This window comes from Ranitomeya imitator, chromosome 3 (genome assembly GCF_032444005.1).
Source record: "Ranitomeya imitator isolate aRanImi1 chromosome 3, aRanImi1.pri, whole genome shotgun sequence".
NCBI classification, from domain to species: domain Eukaryota; kingdom Metazoa; phylum Chordata; class Amphibia; order Anura; family Dendrobatidae; genus Ranitomeya; species Ranitomeya imitator.
Window position 1 is genome coordinate 246,457,913 of NC_091284.1, and position 20,766 is coordinate 246,478,678.

A 20,766-nucleotide genomic window follows, 5' to 3' on the forward strand; every position below is an offset into this window, starting at 1 on the left:
AGAGCAGAGAGCTCCAAGCTCACAACCACTAATTCATTGACGTTAGTTCTGATAGTTCATCTCCAGTGATTTTAGACATCTAAATGTAGACTGCTCAGAGCAGAATGATATATCTCCAATTTAGTAACTTCAGTCCCAACTACTGAGGATCCGTACTGACGTTGGGCTTAAAGTAGGAGGTGCGTATGTGTAGTGTTGAGGCCAGTGCGTAGACCTCCTAAATGCTAGATTGATAGGCTATCCGTTGTGAAACACTCAGACTATCCATCTTCAGTTTCTGAAGGCTTCTAATTAACAATCATATGCCATATACAGTATCCTAGATTCTGCCTCATTTATTAAAACTCACTCTAAAAAAGCCCCAAAACCAATCAGCGCTCAGCTTTCATTTCTTAAACTGCTGTAGTAAAATGAAAGCTATACTGTGATTGGTTGCTATGGACAACAAAGATTTTTCTTTTACACGGTTTTCAGAAATCTGAATGGTCCAAACGTGATGTGAACAGCGCCTAATTTATGCATCACGTAAAAAGCTAATTTCAGGGACATCCAATGTACAAATACTATAATCACCTGATCCAGTTCATCCTCCAATAAGCAGGCATCCAGGTGGAGATCTTGGAAACCATCTTCTTTCACTTTTTTAATGACTTCATACATATCGGCATAGTCTGCTGTTGTCAAGTGAGAAAAGTTGACATGTTGGGGTATAAGGAAATGGCTCAGGATTCCCGAATTCAAGTAGCCGAGGATTTTTTCTGCATTTCTAAGAGGAAAGAAAGTATATTTTACATGAAAAGAAAAAACGAGACATGCAACACAAGGTTGTAGGAGCCGTCTCAAGAAAACAACCTGCGTGCTCAAGTGCATATAGCTTTAATTATGACAGACTACAGTCAACCTTCTACTAAATGGAAACTGTCAACTGGAGGGTAATAGCGTTATTGCCTGCACGCAGCCGGTACGATGCGAGGAGAAAATTAAATTTACTCCGCCTGGCAGCGTTCCGTGCCCCTGACCCTGTCGGGCAGCTGGCACTAATGGTGTGTCAGTGTCAGTCAGGGCCTTCAATTCTCTCAGCATTTTTGCTGCAGATTTCACCCATACTAAAGAATGGGAAAAACCTTAAAAACTCATGCAAAAAAAGTGTCAAAAACACATGTATTTGATGCTGCATTTTTTCTACCAACACATCAGCTTTTGCCAGAGAGGTCAGGAAAGGGACCCAGAGGCCACATTCGGGAAGTAGTTGTTCCCTTTAATCACGGTAAAATGAAATAGAAATGTATACTGTTTCTGAGATTAGCTCACATAGTATTTCCTAGACACATTTGTATCAACCCATAGGCTGAAAGCAGGAACCGGTGTTTGCAAATATTGAAAACATCAAGCCTGAAATGTATGTTAGAGTTAATATAATGGACAATTTCATAGATGTTTCACAAAAAATGATTGAGTTTTAATTGGTTAAAAAATATTCTTTACTTAACCAGCAGGGAGAATTTCACATATATTGTCATGAGAAAGTGACTGAAGCCAAAGTGAAGGAGAAGGCTGGGGGTATACAATACAGATCAAAAGTTTGGACACACCTTCTCATTTAAAGATTTTTCTGTATTTTCATGACTATGAAAATTGTAAATTCACACTGAAGGCATCAAAACTATGAATTAACACATGTGGAATTATGTACTTAACAAAAAAGTGTGAAACAACTGAAATTATGTCTTATATTCTAGGTTCTTCAAAGTAGCCACCTTTTGCTTTGATGACTGCTTTGCACACTCTTGGCATTCTTTTGATGAGGTTCAAGAGGTAGTCACAAGGAATGGTTTTCAATTCACAGGGTTGACCTGTCAGGGTTAATAAGTGGGATTTCTTGCCTTATAAATGGAGTTAGGACCATCAGTTGTGTTGTGCAGAAGTCTGGTGGATACACAGCTGATAGTCCTACTGAATAGACTGTTAGAATTTGTATTGTGGCAAGAATAAAGCAGCTAAGTAAAGAAAAACGAGTGGCCATCATTTCTTTAAGAAATGAAGGTCAGTCAGTACGAAAAATTGGGAAAACTTTGAAAGTGTCCCCAAGTGCAGTGGCAAAAACCATCAAGTGCTACAAAGAAACTGGCTCACATGAGGACCGCTCCAGGAAAGGAAGACCAAGAGTCACCTCTGCTTCTGAGGATAAGTTTATCCGAGCCACCAGCCTCAGAAAACGCAGGTTAACAGCAGCTCAGATTAGAGACCAGGTCAATGCCACACAGAGTTCTAGCAGCAGACACATCTCTACAACAACTGTTAAGAGGAGACTTTGTGCAGCAGGCCTTCATGGTAAAATAGCTGCTAGGAAACCACTGTTAAGGACAGGCAACAGGCAGAATAGACTTGTTTGGGCTAAAGAACATAAGGAATGGACATTAGACCAGTGGAAATCTGTGCTTTGCTCTGATGAGTCCAAATTTGAGATCTTTGGTTCCAACCGTGTCTTTGTGCGATGCAGAAAAGGTGAACGGATGGACTCTACATGCCTGGTTTCCACCGATAAGCATGGAGGATGAGGTGTGATGGTGTGCTGGTGCTTTGCTGGTGACACTGTTGGGGATTTATTCAAAATTGAAGGCATACTGAACCAGCATGGCTACCAAAGCATCTTGCAGCGGCATGCTATTCGATCCGGTTTGCGTTTAGTTGGACCATCATTTATTTTTCAACAGGACAGTGACCCGAAACACACCTCCAGGCTGTGTAAGGGCTATTTGACCAAGAACGAGAGTGATGGGGTGCTAAGCCACAGTCAGCAGACCTGAACCCAATCAAGATGGTTTGGGGTGAGCTGGACCGCAGAGTGAAGGCAAAAGGGCCAACAAGTGCTAAGCATCTCTGGGAACTCCTTCAAGATTGTTGGAAGACCATTCCTGGTGACTACCTCTTGAAGCTCATCAAGAGAATGCCAAGAGTGTGCAAAGCAGTCATCAAAGCAAAAGGTGGCTACTTTGAAGAACCTAGAATATAAGACATAATTTCAGTTGTTTCACACTTTTTTGTTAAGTATATAATTCCACATGTGTTAATTTATAGTTTTGATGCCTTCAGTGTGAATGTACAATTTTCATAGTCATGAAAATACAGAAAAATCTTTAAATGAGAAGGTGTGTCCAATTTTTGGTCTGTACTGTACCTCAATTTTCATTCCATTATATCCATAATCACTTGTGGTCTCACCTAAACATACTATGTCTTGCTGCAGGAGGGATAGCTAAAGGTACCGTTACACTAAACGATTTACCAACGATCACGACCAGCGATACGACCTGGCCGTGATCGTTGGTAAGTCGTTGTGTGGTCGCTGGAGAGCTGTCACACAGACAGCTCTCCAGCGACCAACGATGCCAAAGTCCCCAGGTAACCAGGGTAAACATCGGGTTACTAAGCGCAGGGCCGCGCTTAGTAACCCGATGTTTACCCTGGTTACCATTGTAAATGTAAAAAAAAAAAAAACAGTACATACTCACATTCTGGTGTCTGTCACGTCCCCCAGCGTCAGCTTCCCGCACTGACTGTGTCAGCGCCGGCCGGCCGTAAAGCAGAGCAGAGCGGTGATGTCACCGCTGTGCTTTACGCCCGGCGCTCACAATCAGTGCAGGAAGCTGAAAGCGGGGGATATGACAGACACCGGAATGTGAGTATGTACTGTTTTTTTGTTTTCACATTTACAATGTCAACCAGGGTAAACATCGGGTTACTAAGCCCGGCCTGCGCTTAGTAACCCAATATTTACCCTGGTTACCAGTGAACACAGCACTGGATCGGCGTCACACACGCCGATTCAGCGATGACAGCGGGTGATCAGCGACCAAAAAAAAGGTCCTGATCACTCCCAGCTACCAACGATCTCCCAGCTGGGGCCTGATCGTTGGTCGCTGTCACACATAACGATTTAGTTAACGATATCATTGCTACATCACAAAAAGCAGCGATATCGTTAAAGAAATCGTTATGTGTGACGGTACCTTAACACTAGAGAAGACAGATAAAGGATTCAGAAGGATCTAGATAAGCTTGAACAAAGGGCAGTGACTTAAGGTACCGTCTCACGGTGGCACTTTGGTCGCTACGATGGCACGATCCGTGACGCTCCAGCAGTCGCTCTATTATCGCTCCAGCGTCGTAGACTGCGGTCACACTTCGCAATGCACGGCGCTGGAGCAATAATTTCATGACGTATTTGCAATGTTGAAGTCGTACGTATCAAGCTCCTCCACCCATTACATCGTATACAATATCGTGCACACCTTTGTTAAACGATGCGATCATGCCGCCACAGCGGGACACTTGACGATGAAAGAAAGTTTCAAATGATCTGCTACGACGTACGATTCTCAGCGGGATCCCTGATCGCAGTACCGTGTCAGACACAGCGAGATTGTAAGTATATCGCTGGAACGTCACGGATCGTGCCTTCGTAGCGACCAAAGTGCCACTGTGAGACGGTACCCTTTTAAGGTACCGTCACACATAACGATTTCTTTAACGATATCGTTGCTTTTTATGACGTAGCACCGATATCGTTAACGAAATCGTTATGTGTGACAGCGACCAACGATCAGGCCCCTGCTGGGAGATCGTTGGTCGCTGGGAATGATCATCACTTTTTTTTTGGTTGCTGATCACCCTCTGTCATCGCTGAATCGGCGTGTGTGACACCGATCCAGCGATGTGTTCACTGGTAACCAGGGTAAATATCGAGTTACTAAGCGCAGGGCCGCGCTTAGTAACCCGATGTTTACCCTGGTTACCATTGTAAAAGTTAAAAAAAACAGTACATACTCACATTCCGTTGTCTGTCACGTCCCCCGGCGTCAGCTTCACCATCATCATGACGTCATTCGTCATGACGTCACCGCTGTGCTCTGCTTTACGGCCGGCACTGACAGTCAGTGCGGGAAGGTGACGGCGGGGGACGTGACAGACACCGGAATGTGAGTATGTTGTGTTTTTTTTTTTTTACATTTACAATGGTAACCAGGGTAAACATCGGGTTACTAAGCGCGACCCTGTGCTTAGTAACCCGATGTTTACCCTGGTTACCCGGGGACTTCGGCATCGTTGGTCGCTGGAGAGCTGTCTGTGTGACAGCTCTCCAGCGACCACACAACGACTTACCAACGATCACGGCCAGGTTGTATCGCTGGTCGTGATCGTTGGTAAATCGTTTAGTGTAATGCTACCTTAATAGAATAGTGTTGAACAGGGAGAAATGCAAGATTCTACATCTGGAAAGAAAAACGAAAATGACTTCTTCAAAATGGGATGAATAGAACTAAGCAACAGTATGTATGAAAAAGACTTGGGTATACTAATAGATTACAGACTTCACAAAAGTTAACAGTGTGATGAGGCAGTAAAAGAGGCAAACACAGTTCTGGGATAAATTAAGAGAAGCATAGAGTCTAGATCACGTGAAGTAATTATCCCCCTCTACTCCTCGTTGGTCAGACTTCTGGAATACCATGTCCAGTTTTGGGCACCACATTTTAAAAAAGACATCGAAAAATTGGAGCAAGTTCAGAGAAGAGCTACCAGGTTGGTGAGCAGACTGCAAACTATGTCCTACAAGGAATGGTTAAAGGATCTAAGAATGCATAGTGTCCAAGAAAGAAAGCTAAGACGAAACTTAATAGCTGTCTATAAATATCTGAAGGGATGACTCCGTGTAGAGGGATTATAATTATTCTCATTTGCACATGGAAACACGAGAAGCATTGGAATGAAATTGAAAGGGAGAAGGTACAGATTAAATGTTAGAAAAAACTTTTTGACATTGAGGGTGATCTATGACTGGAACAGGCTGCCACGAGAGGTAGTGAGTTCTCCTTCAATGGAAGTCTTCAAACAAAGGCTGGACAGACATCTGTCTGAGATGGTTTAGTGAATCCTGCTTTGAGCAGAGGGTTAGACATGATGACCCTGGAGGTCCCTTCCAACTCTATCATTCTATAAATCTATAGTTCACACTCCTGCAACTCAGCTCTGATTCTGCCTGATTCCAGTCTTTGGCTTGTATTTAACTACCAACCTATTTCTTGATTTTGTTGCTAACTTGAACCTCCTGTATTCAACTCAAAATGACAACACTTCTCTTTGCCAGCTTGCACCACTGGCCAGCAGCCACTACATAAACATAACCAAGAGTCCTGCTTAAAGGGAACCTGTCACCTGAATTTGGCGGGACCAGTTTTGGGTCATATGGGCGGAGTTTTCAGGTGTTTGATTCACCCTTTGCTTACCCGCTGGCTACATGCTGGCCGAAATATTTGATTGAAGTTCAATCTCTGTCTTCCGTAGTACATGCCTGCGCAAGGCAAGATTACCTTGCGCAGGCGTGTGCTACGGGGGACAGAGAATGAACTTCAATCCAATATTGCAGCCAGCATGCAGCCAGCAGGTAAGGAAAGGGTGAATCAAACACCCGCAAACTCCGCCCATATGACCCAAAACCAGTCCCGCCAAATTCAGGTGACAGGTTCCCTTTAAGGCGAAATCCTTGTGTAGGGGCTTGGGAGGAAGGCGAGGATTCCCATGGACCTGATAAACAAAGCCCTATTTAGAGCTGCCAGCCTCCCTCACACAGTGCACTGTTAGGCTACGTTCCCACTATGAGCTTTTAACATGTTTTTGACACTACTTGTATTCCCTGCTTCAAAAACGCAAAATCTTACAATTCCAGCAAAGTGTATGGAATTTCTAGAAATCTCATAGCCACTGTGCTTCTTAATTGTGCTGCATAAACTCACTTGCAGCTTGTTTCTACTCAGCAGCCTGTCAATTTCTCTTGCAGATACATTTTCTCCATAGGCTTACCCTAATAAATACCCAAATAATCCACACCTCATTTCAGTGAAATAAAAATACCAATAAGTTTAAAAAAACAAAGCAGTTTTTTAACCCCTTAGAGACCGGGCCAATTTATACAATTCTGCCCAGTGTACCTGTGATAATAATTCTGGAACGCTTCAACGAATCCCACTGATTCTGAGATTGTTTTTTTCATGACAAGCTGTACTTCATGATAATGGTAAAATTTCTTCAATATGACTTGCGTTTATTTTTGAAAAAAATGGAAATTTGGCAAAAATTTTGAAAATTTTGCAATTTTCAAACTTTTAATTTGTGCCCTTAAATCAGAGAGTTATGTCACACAAAATAGTTCAAAAATAACATTGCCCACATGTCTACTTATATGAGCACAATTTTGGAAACATAATTCCATTCATTAGTGTTGCTACTCCAATTGGCATCATGCGCTCGGGTATGCACCGAATTATCGCGGGTGCTTGAGTGACATGCTCGAGCCCCTGATGTTTCATGGCTGTTAGACACCCCCCAAAAAAATGTGGGGATCTGTGATACTCAGTGCATACCAGAGCACCCGATGCAAACTAGAGTAGCGAGCACTTGCACTCAACACTAGACATCATATCGTCATCACTTTTATTTTTACTTTTGAAAAAAAAACAATTCTAACTCCAACCTAACACAACCCTAGCACTAACCCTAGTACAACGCTAACCACAGCTCTAACCCCAATCCTAACCATAACTTTAAAGAATGGAAAATATATATATATATATATCTATATATATAATTGTCTAAGGGTTTTTCCGTCTGTCTGTCTGTCTGTCTGTCTGTCTGTCTGTCCTGGAAATCCCGCGTCTCTGATTGGTCGAGGCCGCCAGGCCTCGACCAATCAGAGACCGGCACAGCATCGACGTAGAAATCCCGCGGCCTCGACCAATCAGCGACGGGCACAGCGACGATGATGTCATAAAGGACGTAGACATGCCGCGTCTCTGATTCAGCGACGGGCACAGTGCTGATTGGTCGAGGCCGCCAGGCCTCGACCAATCAGCAACGGGCACAGCGACGATGATGGCATAGAATACCCGATGCGTTAGAATCGGGCCACAATCTAGTATATATATATATATATATATATATATATATATATCTTATCATTTTTATGTAACTAAGGGGTTGACAAAGGGGGGTTTGATGTATTATTTTTTTTTATTTTGATCACTGTGATATGGTCTATCACAGTGATCAAAATGAACCAATAGGAAAAATTCCCTATTGTTGCTGGGTACCGTCTGGCAAAACTCGGCGGTGGCACTGCACATGAGCCCACCATTTTCTTTCAGGAAGATGATGGGCCAACAGACGAGGTGGCAGGACCCAGGGATGGCAGTCGACCCCATTTCTCTCTTCTCTGGTATGCTAGATCATGAATTGTAAATCAGACTTTTTTTGTGATCGCCATTATTTAGTGAATAATGGAGATCACATGACAGGGGACCATAAAAACCGGCATGTTCTCCCGGTAGCCGACACGCCAGAGATTTTCTGATGCTGGGGGGCGCTATACCCTTATTTCTTAGCGCCATTAAAAAGTGGCACTGAGGCATAAGTACCCTTAACTGCTGCTGTTAAAAGTCATATCGGCAGACTTTAAGGGGTTAAAGAGTGACACACCAGAGACAAAAACCGCAGCATCAAAAACGTGATAATAACGCATGTTAAAAATCCGCAATGAAAAAACGCAGGTGACCTAATTTAAATAATAGGTTCAGAAATGGTGCAACAACAAAAACTCAACCAAAGCTCATCGTGGGATCGTAGCCTTATACTTGAGTGATCAGGCAGATTGCATACATAGCCTTAAACTTGCCTAGTTTACCCATGGGCTTTTACAGCTTGTAAGATCTCTATCTCCTTGTAAAGTAGATATCTGGCTCTTGTCACACAAACTTCATGTAAGAAAAGTCAACGTATCTCAACTTCATCAACTTTTATAATCCCATAAATTTTACCATACGCAACATTAAAATGTATTTACTTGTAGATGAATTAAAGATAATTTTGTAAATTGAAGTCAGATGAATCTGTGCTTTATAAATATGTATAAGTAGAGTAATTTCTGAGTAATTTAGCCTGAGTACTTACTGAACAACACACTTCTCATTCATCACATTGGCTTTGAACCCAAGGACAGCAAATACCACCAAAGTGGCCAGTACAGAAGTGAAGAAGTTGATGAAAGAGACAAGAGCTGCATCAAACTGGCAATTATTATCTTGCTTATTGTAGCTCGAAAAAGCAATGACACCACCAAAGCCGAGACCCAATGCAAAGAAAACTTGAGTTGCTGCCTCTCTCCATACTTGTGGATCCAGCATCTTCTCAACCTAGGGCAGATAATAATCATATCAGACTCTTTCTTGGAAACCTGAAAGTTGGTAAGCATGTTATTGGAAAATAACAAAGACAATTACCTTTGGCGTTAACATGTGAAGGATACCATCAACAGATCCTCTTAGTAATAATCCACGGACAAGGAAGCATATCAGAACCACATAAGGGAAGAGGGAGCTGAAGTACATTACCTGGGATGAGAAAACAATGGGTCTAATAACTTCTTAAAAAGACAGTGATGTAAATTCAAAGTGCAAGGTTATTCAGAAATAATGAGTGCAGATATAAATGTTTAGGTACGTGCCTCTGTGCTTGCTTTGGAGCTTAGTTCCATAAGAACATGGCTGTGATATGTGACTGCAGTTTAGCTACAGTGTCTGCGGGGAGTCGGTGGTAGTCTGAGACTCGCCTCATGACTAACTCAGGCTGCAGCCCACATGTGACACAACAAGTCACTGTCCGGGGACAGTGGGACACAGCCGCTGTGAGAGGGGGTATCAATTGTTTTTATTCTAATTAGGTTCCTTAATTGGGGTTGTGGCCAGCCTGAGGCACACCTGTGCAATAGTCATGATTCAGTATCTTGATATGCCACGCCTGTGAGGCGGATGGATTATCTCGGCAAAGGAGAAGTGCTCACTTAGGCTACGTTCACATTAGCGTTGCGCGCCGCTGCGTCGGCGACGCAACGCACGACGCACAAAAAAACGCGCGCAAACGCACACAAAAACGCTGCGTTTTGCGACGCGTGCGTCGATTTTTGACGAAAATCGGACGCACGAAAAATGCAACTTGTTGCATTTTCTTGCGTCCGACGCTAGCGTCGGAAACGACGCACGTGTCGGAAAACGCAACAAAAAAAACGCACGCGTCCCCCATGTTAAACATAGGGGCGCGTCGCCGCTGCGTCGCCGCTGCAACAGCGACGCACATTAGCGGAACGCTAATGTGAACGTAGCCTAACACAGATTTGGACAAATTTGAGCATAATATTTGAGAGATAAAGGCCTTTTACATAGAAAAAGTCCCAGATCTTTGAGTTCAGCTCATTAAAAATTGGGAGCAAATACAGAAGTGTTGCGTTCATATTTATGTTCAATGTACATAAAGGGTAATTCCCAGAATCACGTTATTTTTCACAAAGCACAGTAAATGCATACATATTATAAATATACAGCCTAAGAACAGCATAATATTTTTTTCTTGTAACTTTCAGGGGGGGGTTTTAACTCTTTCTGTACATTTGTGCATCCAACTTCACATAGCTGAATAAGGGGTCCTATTTGTATGTGCTAAAACTACATTTCCCAGTAGCACTTGCTTATCTTCAGTGCTGCTGACTCCTTTCTCCCTCTCTTGTGTGCTCCTAACTAGCACAATTTCTCTGAGTTAGGGTACCGTCACACAGTGCAATTTTGATCGCTACAACGGCACGATTCGTGACGTTCGAGCGATATAGGTACGAGATCGCAGTTTCTGACACGCTCCTGCGATCAGGGACCCCGCTGAGAATCGTACGTCGTAGCAGATCGTTTGAAACTTTCTTTCGTCGTCTAGTGTCCCGCTGTGGCGGCATGATTGCATGGTGTAACATATATCGTATACGATGTGCGCATAGTAACCAACGGCTTCTACATCGCACATACGTCATGAAATTATCGCTCCAGCGTCGTAGATTGCAAAGTGTGACAGCAGTCTACGACGCTGGAGCGATATTGTTACGACGCTGGAGCGTCACGGATCGTACCGTCGTAGCGATGAAAATTGCACTGTGTGACGGTACCCTTAACATCAAGCAAATCTACTACAAAATGTAACATATGCCTCTGTGCACTCTCTGGTCTTGTGGACTCTCTCATCCTGTGCCCTCTCTGATCCTGTGCACTCTCTGATCCTGTGCATTCTCTGATTCTGTGCACTCTCTGATCCTGTGCACACTATCTCATCCTGTGCACTCTCTGATCCTGTGCACACTATCTCATCCTGTGCACACTATCTCATCCTGTGCACTCTCTGATCCTGTGCACTCTCTGATCCTATGGACTCTCTCATCCTGTGTACTCTCTGATCCTGTGAATTCTCTGATCCTGTGCATTCTCTGATCCTGTGCACTCTCTGATCCTGTGCATTCTCTGATTCTGTGCACTCTCTGATCCTGTGCACTCTCTGATCCTGTGCACTCCCTGATCTTGTGGACTCTCTGATCCTGTAGACTCTCTCATCCTGTGCACTCTCTGATCCTGTGCACTCTCTGATCCTGTGCACTCCCTGATCTTGTGCATTCTCTGATCCTGTGCATTTTCTGATTCTGTACACTCTCTGATCCTGTGCACTCTCTGATTCTGTGCACTCTCCGATCCTGTTCACTCTCTAATCTTGTGCATTCTCTGATCCTGTGCATTTTCTGATCCTGTACACTCTCTGATCCTGTGCACTCTCTGATCCTGTGCATTACCCCCCTGAATGACTTCAGAACTCTGTTCTAGAGACAGCACAGCTGTGAGGACAGGATGTCAGTGGAGAGAGACTGCATTGCACAATGTCGACCAGTAGTAGTAGTTGGAAATACTAACGGATGGTTCCAATGGCAACTGAAGGAAAACTAGAGCCTCATTAGGATTGTACAATTTGCAAAATGGGACAACAATAGGTTACATTGCCACAAATTAATAAATAAATTGTCTAAGGGGTACTTCCGTCTGTCTGTCCTTCTGTCTGTCACGGATATTCATTGGTCGTGGCCTCTGTCTATCATGGAACTCCAAGTCGCTGATTGGTCGCCGCAAAACAGCCACGACCAATCAGCGACGGGCACAGTCCGGAAGAAAATGGCTGCTCCATACTCCCCGCAGTCAGTGGCCGGCGCCCGCTCCATACTCCCCGCTCCCCGCAGTCAGAGTCCCTGGCGCTCTGCTCCCCGCAGTCAGTGTCCCCGGCGCTCCGCTCCCCGCAGTCAGTGTCCACGGCGCTCCGCTCCCTGCAGTCAGTATCCCCGGCGCTCCGCTCCCCGCAGTCAGTGTCCCCGGCGCTCCGCTCCCCGCAGTCAGTGTCCCCGGCGCTCCGCTCCCCGCAGTCAGTGTCCCCGGCGCTCCGCTCCTTACTCCTCGCAGTCACTGCCCAGCGCCCGCATACTCCCCTCCGGTCACCGCTAACGAGACCGCTAAGTCTTATGGGTAATTTCGCAAAGCATCCTGGGAACGCAAGATGGCGGCAGCCGCGCGCCCATCTGCACAGCGCCGTTGGATCCCAGGAGGCGCAGAGACAGGACGCTGAGGAGCAGCGACCAGAATGGTGAATATGTTAAACTACAAGGGGCCCTTGGATCATCAGGTGAGTATGTTTATTTTTTATTTTTTTAACCTGTGATATACGTGGCTCGGTAATATACTACGTCACTGGGCAATATACTACGTGGCTCTGTGCTGTATACTACAAGGCTGTGCAATATACTACATCACAGGGCAATATACTACGTGGCTGGGCAATATACTATGTGGCTGGGCAATATACTACGTGACTGGGCAATATACTACGTAGCTGGGCAATATACTACGTAACTGGGCAATATACTACAAGGCTGGGCAATATACTACGTCGCTGTGCAATATACTACGTGGCTCTGTGCTGTATACTACGTGGCTGGACAATATACTACGTGGCTGGACAATATACTACGTTGCTGTACTATATACTACATCGCTGTGCAATATACTACGTGGCTCTGTGCTGTATACTACGTGACTGGGCAATATACTACGTGGCTGGACAATATACTACGTGGCTGGACAATATACTACGTAACTGGGCAATATACTACGTGACTGTGCAATATACTACGTGACTGGACAATATACTATGTGGCTGGACAATATACTATGTCGCTGTGAAATATACTACGTGGCTCTCTGCTGTATACTACGTGGCTGGCCAATATACTACATTGCTGTGCAATATACTACGTGGCCCTTTGCTGTATACTACGTGGTTGGGCAATATACTATGTAAATGGGCAATATACTACGTAACTGGGCAATATACTACGTGGCTGGGCAATATACTATGTCACTGTGCAATATACTATGTGGCTGGGCAATATACTACGTGGCTGGGCAATATACTACGTAACTGGGCAATATACTACGTGGCTGGGCAATATACTACGTCGCTGGGCCATATACTACGTTGATGGGCAATATACTACATGGCTGGGCAATATACTACGTGGCTGGGCAATATACTACATGACTGGGCAATATACTACGTGGCTGGGCAATATACTACGTGGCTCTGTGCTGTATACTACATCGCTGTGCAATATACTATGTCAATGGGCAATATACTACGTGGCTGGGCAATATACTACGTGGCTGGGCAATATACTACGTGGCTGGACAATATACTACGTGGACATGCATATTCTAGAATACCCGATGTGTTAGCAATCTATTATAGCAATATATTATACACTGCAAGGCAGAAAGAGGTAAGAGTTAATGCATATAAGGCTTCATTCCTATGTCTATTTTTCACATACTGTATGTGTCCTATCCCTGTTTTCCACAGATATAAAATTAACTCATTATAGTCTATGGGGCTGTTCACATGTTCATGTGACTACGTGTCTACAAAAAAAAATAAGAAATCACAAAGACATGTCCAGTTTTGATCAGAAGCTAGAGAAAAATGTAAAGTGCAAATAGGGTCTTATCCAGGTTAAGCAAAGTGGGTAAATATATGGTATGCTCATCTGGTGGGGTTGTGTGTTATACACCCACTAACAGTGTGAAAATAGCAGCCGCTGCAGCATCCATGAGAATACAACAATATCATACCAGGAGAAGTGGGTTTGTTCTCCTCTTCTGGACTGTCAGACAGAATCCGAAGACCAACTATAGAAAAAAGTGGTTTATTGTCATCGCAATTCAAAATGGTTGTTCTGAAGAAGGAGTTGGTTTGACTTCAAAACGCGTTGACAGTAAACCACTTTTATCTATCCTTGGTCCTCGGATTCTGTGTTTGACATTCCAGCAACAAATCCACTTCTGGTATAATATACACTGCTCAAAAAAATAAAGGGAACACTAAAATACCACATCCTAGATATCACTGAATGAAATATTTCAGTTGCAAATCTTTATTCATTACATAGTGGAATATGTTGAGAACAATAAAACATAAAAATGATTAATGTAAATCAAAATGAATATCCGATGGAGGTCTGGATTTGGAATGATATTCAAAATCAAAGTGGAAAATCAAATTACAGGCTGGTCCAACTTCAGTGGAAATGCCTCAAGACAAGGAAATGATGTTCTGTTGTGTGTGTTGCCTCCATGTGCCTGTATTACCTCCCTACAATGCCTGGGCATGCTCCTGATGAGGAATCTCCTCCCAGACCTGGACTAAAGCATCTGCCAACTCCTGGACAGTCTGTGGTGGATAGTGTGAGACATGATGTCCCAGATGTGTTCAGTAGGATTCAGGTCTGGGGAACGGGCAGGCCAGTCCATAGCTTCAATGCCTTCATCTTGCAGGAACTGCTGACACACTCCAGCCACATGAGGTCTGGCATTGTCCTGCATTAGGAGGAACCCAGGGCCAACCGCACCAGCTTATGGTTTCTCAAGGGGTCTGAGGATTTCATCTTGGTACCTAATGGCAGTCAGGCTACCTCTGGCGAGCACATGGAAGGCTGTGCGGCCCTCCAAAGAAATGCCACCCCACACCATTACTGACCCACTGACAAAGCGGTCATGCTGAAGGATCTTGCAGGCAGCAGATCGCTCTCCATGGCTTCTCCAGACTCTGTCACGTCTGTCGCATGTGATCAGTGTGAACCTGCTTCCATCTGAGCACAGGGCGCCAGTGGCGAATTTGCCAATCCTGCTGTTCTGTGGCAAATGCGAATTGTCCTGCATGGTGTTGGGCTGTGAGCACAACCCCCATCTGTGGACGTCGGGCACTCAGACCATCCTCATGAAGTCAGTTTTTAACCGTTTGTGCAGACACATGTACATTTGTGGCCTGCTGGAGGTCATTTTGCAGGGCTCTGGCAGTGCTCCTCCTGTTCTTCCTTGCACAAAGGCTGAGGTAGCTGTCCTGCTGCTGGGCTGTTGCCCTCCTACAGCCCTCTCCACATCTCCTGGTGTACTGGCCTGTCTCCTGGTAGCACCTCCAGACACTACACTGACTGACACAGGAAACCTTCTTGCCACAGCTCGCATTGATGTGCCATCCTGGATGAGCTGCACTACCTGAGCCACTTGTGTGGGTTGTAGAGTCCGTCTCATGCTACCACGAGTGTGAAAGCACAACCAACATTCAAAAGTGACCAAAACATCAGCCAGAAAGCATTGGTAATGAGATGTAGTCTGTGGTCCCCACCTTCAGAACCACTCCTTTATTGAGTATGTCTTGATAATTGCCAATAATTTCCATTTGTTGTCTATTCCATTTGCACAACAGCATGTGAAATTGATTGTCAAAAATTGTCAAACAGTGTTGCTTCCTAAGTAGACAGTTTGATTTCACAGAAGTTTGATTTACTTGGAGTTATATTCTGTTCTTTAAAGGTACACTGTCACCTGAATTTGGAGGGAACAATCTTCAGCCATGGAGGCGGGGTTTTCGGGTGTTTGATTCACCCTTTCCTTACCCACTGGCTGCATGCTGGCTGCAATATTGGATTGAAGTTCATTCTATGTCCTCCATAGTACACGCCTGCGCAAGGCAAGATTGCCTTGTGCAGGCATGTACTACGGAGGACAGAGAATGAACTTCAATCCAATATTGCAGCCAGCATGCAGCCAGCGGGTAACGAAAGGGTGAATCAAACACCCGAAAACCCCACCTCAATGGCTGAAGATTGTTCCCTCCAAATTCAGGTGACAGTGTCCCTTTAAGTGTTCCCTTTATTTTTTTGAGCAGTGTAGTTTTGATCAGAGTCACAGATGAAAATTACTCATACAAGTCTATGGGTAATTCATCCATCCTACATGGCAGCGCAGAATTAACCCATTACCTGCACGTTTATCCTCTCGTGCGTCCGCAGCAGCCTTAAGCGTTACCAGAGGTTGAGTGCACATAACCCAACCAGGGAGCGCCATTATCAAGATTGTTACCCAGATAAGACCCTATTTTGATTTTGTGCTTCGTGTTTTTCCACTCTTTTCTTTGGATCAGTTTATCTAGATAACACTGTAGCCAACTACGGAGAAAGTATGGATTTGTTCTAATGGATGTACTGTAGCTTACAGCAATTTAATTCACCTTCCTTATCAATATTTCAGTCCCTGGATATACACAAGAATGTACTAAATCCACTGCCGATATTCAGAGATGGTAAAATGTTAAGGAATTGAAATATAAAGCAGAATGGAAAATTTCTGAATTCTATGTACCATATAATGACTGGACGGGCAGGGTGTACCAGACATCCATATGCCCTAATACAGAAAAAATATGATTGTACTGAACAGACAATGCAAAATTAAGAAACCCTTTTCAATTTTGTGCTAAAAGCGTAACCATCATTGCATACATTTTGGTCAAAAAGGGTCTTTCTTCCGCAGCAATTGCATTACCACACCTTGCCAGATGACTGTATGCCTTTAATCATAGCCAATCCCACAATGAACCAAGCAGAGAACAGACACATGGTCATCTTCCAGTTTAGACCTCCTCCCTCTGATATTGTGTTTGAAATATCCAGCGCTTCCCGATACCAGAAGTATGTCGTAGCTGAACTCTTGTCGCATTCCGCTTCCACTACTGAAAAAAACATAGCAATAGTTGGTTTCAGCATTGTATTAACTGGCATTTAATTTGTTAATATGAGAAATACTGATTTTCTAGACACGTTCTTTGGACGAATGCCCATAGCAGTATTATGGGTTTGACCGCGAGCCAAGCAGTTGAGTCATCGATGGGATCCTAATCACTATATTGAGCGCCTTTCATAGTGACATAAAGTCTAATCCCATTTCTGGACCTTAAAACGAAACTGTCATCACCAAAATCTCTATATACCTGCAGATGTAGTGATAATCTGCAGGTAAATAGCATTGAAATTAAGTCTGGCAAGTTTAGAGTTGCAGTGGGCACCCCATGACGAGATCGCGGGGTGCCCATGGGTTGCCAAGACGGCCTTGGATCTCTTGGGGGTCACACTTCTAGAATGCTGTGATTTGTGCTTTATACAGCAATACTGTGAGAATACAGTGTATAGTACAAGTGATCAGATGATTTCTTGTACTAAGGGGACTAATAAATACATTGGGAAGTGAAAAAAAAGAAAAGGAATATTAAAAAATAAATGTACATAAAGATCTTCAAAATATTAAATATAAATTTTACAAAAATGCAAATGTGGAACCATTGCATTAATAAAAGTCTGATCTATGAAAATATTAAATTAATCAACCCAATAGGTAAATCATGTAAGAGAAAAAGAAATCAAAACGCCAGAATGATTGTTCCTTGGTCGCTACAACTCAAAAAATACAATAACGAGCTGTCAAAACATTATATACGCCCCAAAATAGTATCAATAAAAACATAATTTTGCTACGCAAAAAAAAAACAAAACCTAACACGGCTCCATCAATTGCCAAATTAAAACGTTATAGGTCTTGGAAAATGACGACAAAATAATTTTTTTTTCACCAATTTCAGAATCTTTTACCACTCAAATAAAAAAAAAACTATGCAAATTTGGTATTGTTGCAATCGAACAGATTTGGAAGATCATATTTCCAGACTATTTTTACCCCACAATAAATGCCGTAAAAACAAAACCCAAAAACCAAATGCAGAATTGCAGGTTTTTTTCTTGCAATTTTACCTCAATTGGAATTTTTTTCCCATTTTCCAGTACATTGTATGGTAATATGAATGGTGCCATTCAAAAGTACAACACGTCTCGCTAAAAATAAGACCTCATACGGCAATGATGATGAAAATATAAAAACGTTATGGCTTTTGGAAGAAGGAACGGGAAAAAAAATCAAAAGCATAAAAACAAAAAATTGTCAGTTCCTTAAGGGGTTAATGAATTTAAAAAAAATTGAACATTGTTTTATATTTAAATTTTCAGTGACTAATACATTTTATATTGATCTTGCTTATGGGAGCTTATTTTTGTGTGTGCTTTTTCGGGTACTTAAGATGCTTTAATCCTTCATGACATTTGACGTACATTTTACATCAAAGATCGTGTCCATGCCTTTGATTCCTTTGATGTGGGCTCTCACGCAGAGCCCACATCTTTCCCCCCCCCTGCACATGATGACTGATTTAATTAGCAATCATGTGCCTTTAACCCCTTCATGACCCAGCCTATTTTGACCTTAAAGACCTTGCCGTTTTTTGCAATTCTGACCAGTGTCCCTTTATGAGGTAATAACTCAGGAACGCTTCAATGGATACAAGCGGTTCTGAGATTGTTTTTTTGTGACATATTGGGCTTCATGTTAGTGGTAAATTTAGGTCAATAAATTCTGTGTTTATTTGTGATAAAAACGGAAATTTGGCGAAAATTTTGAAAATTTCGCAATTTTCACATTTTGAATTTTTATTCTGTTAAACCAGAGAGTTATGTGACACAAAATAGTTAATAAATAACATTTCCCACACGTCTACTTTACATCAGCACAATTTTGGAAACAAAATTTTTTTTTGCTAGGAAGTTATAAGGGTTAAAATTTGACCAGCGATTTCTCATTTTTACAACGAAATTTACCAAACCATTTTTTTTAGGGACCACCTCACATTTGAAGTCAGTTTGAGGGGTCTATATGGCTGAAAATACCCAAAAGTGACACCATTCTAAAAACTGCACCCCTCAAGGTGCACAAAACCACATTCAAGAAGTTTATTAACCCTTCAGGTGCTTCACAGCAGCAGAAGCAACATGGAAGGAAAAAATGAACATTTAACTTTTTAGTCACAAAAATGATTTTTCAGCAACAATTTTTTTATTTTCCCAATGGTAGAAGGAGAAACTGAACCACGAAAGTTGTTGTCCAATTTGTCCTGAGTACGCTGATAACTCATATGTGGGGGTAAACCACTGTTTGGGCGCACGGCAGGGCTTGGAAGGGAAGGAGCGCCATTTGACTTTTTGAATGAAAAATTGGCTGCACTCTTTAGCGGACACCATGTCACGTTTGGAGAGCCCCCGTGTGCCTAAAAATTGGAGCTCCCCCACAAGTGACCCCATTTTGGAAACTAGACGCCCCAAGGAACTTATCTACATGCATAGTGAGCCCTTTAAACCCCCAGGTGCTTCACAAATTGATCCGTAAAAATGAAAAAGTACTTTTTTTTCACAAAAAAATTCTTTTAGCCTCAATTTTTTCATTTTCACATGGACAACAGGATAAAATGGATCCTAAAATTTGTTGGGCAATTTGTCGTGAGTACACTGATACCTCACATGTGGAGGTAAACCACTGTTTGGGCACATGGTAAGGCTCGGAAGGGAAGGAACTATATACGTCATCCCCTGACCTTACCCCCGCTGTACTACAGAACGCCACTGACTGTCTGTCCGCAGTCTCCAACATCATGTCCGCTCTCTATCTGAAACTCAACCTCTCCAAAACTGAACTTCTTCTGCTCCCACCATCTACTAACCTCCCTAAATCTGACATTTCCCTCTCCGTGGGTGGCACCATAATAACACCCCGGCAGCAGGAGCGCTGTCTGGGTGTTATGTTTGACTCCGATCTCTCCTTCACCTCCCATATACAATCTCTTGCCCGCTCGTGCTGCTTACACCTAAAGAACATCTCCAGAATCCGCCCTTTTCTCACCATGGAGACAGCTAAAACCCTCACTGTCGCCCTGATCCACTCCCGCCTGGACTACTGTAACGCTCTATTAATTGGCCTCCCCCTCACTCGACTTTCCCCTCTCCAGTCCATCCTTAATGCAGCAGCCAGGGTCGTCCATCTGGCTAATCGTTACTCGGACGCGTCCGCTCTTCGCCAGTCGTTACACTGGCTACCCATTCATTACAGTATACAATTCAAAGTACTTGTTCTCACCCACAAAGCTCTCCACAGTGCGGCACCCCCTTACATCTCCTCCCTCATTTCTGTCTATCAGCCTAACAGACCACTGCGCTCTGCAAATGACTTTCGATTAACCTCTGCACTAATCCGTACCTCCCACTCCTGACTCCAAGACTTCTCCCGTGCTGCGCCAATCCTCTGGAATGCTCTACCCCAAGATATTAGGACCATCCATAATTTGTATAGTTTTAGGCGCTCGCTCAAAACACATTTGTTCAGAGCGGCCTATCACGTTCACTAATCAAAGTTATGTTATGTTTGTGTGTGTGTAGCCCATTCACTATCCCCATCTATTCCCCAACCCCTGAAGATGGCTGGACCATGATTGTAAATACATAATTGTAAATACACACCTGTACTTTGCATCTCCCCCACCTCATTGTAGATTGTAAGCTCTCACGAGCAGGGTCGTCTTATTTTGCTTTAATTATTGTATTGT

At 43.4% G+C, this 20,766-nt stretch overlaps 1 protein-coding gene across 1 annotated transcript in view; it reads right to left on the reverse strand.

The window, feature by feature from the left end:
- SLC6A17 (solute carrier family 6 member 17) overlaps nt 1-20,766 on the reverse strand; it is a 161,643-nt gene that overhangs the window by 44,047 nt on the left and 96,830 nt on the right. Inside the window, exons 5-8 of the mRNA XM_069756318.1 lie at nt 16,841-17,022; nt 9,333-9,443; nt 9,004-9,245; nt 574-766 (exon numbers count right to left, since the gene is read on the reverse strand). Coding sequence (XP_069612419.1) covers nt 574-766; nt 9,004-9,245; nt 9,333-9,443; nt 16,841-17,022 — 728 coding nt within the window. The remainder of the gene's footprint in view (nt 1-573; nt 767-9,003; nt 9,246-9,332; nt 9,444-16,840; nt 17,023-20,766) is intronic.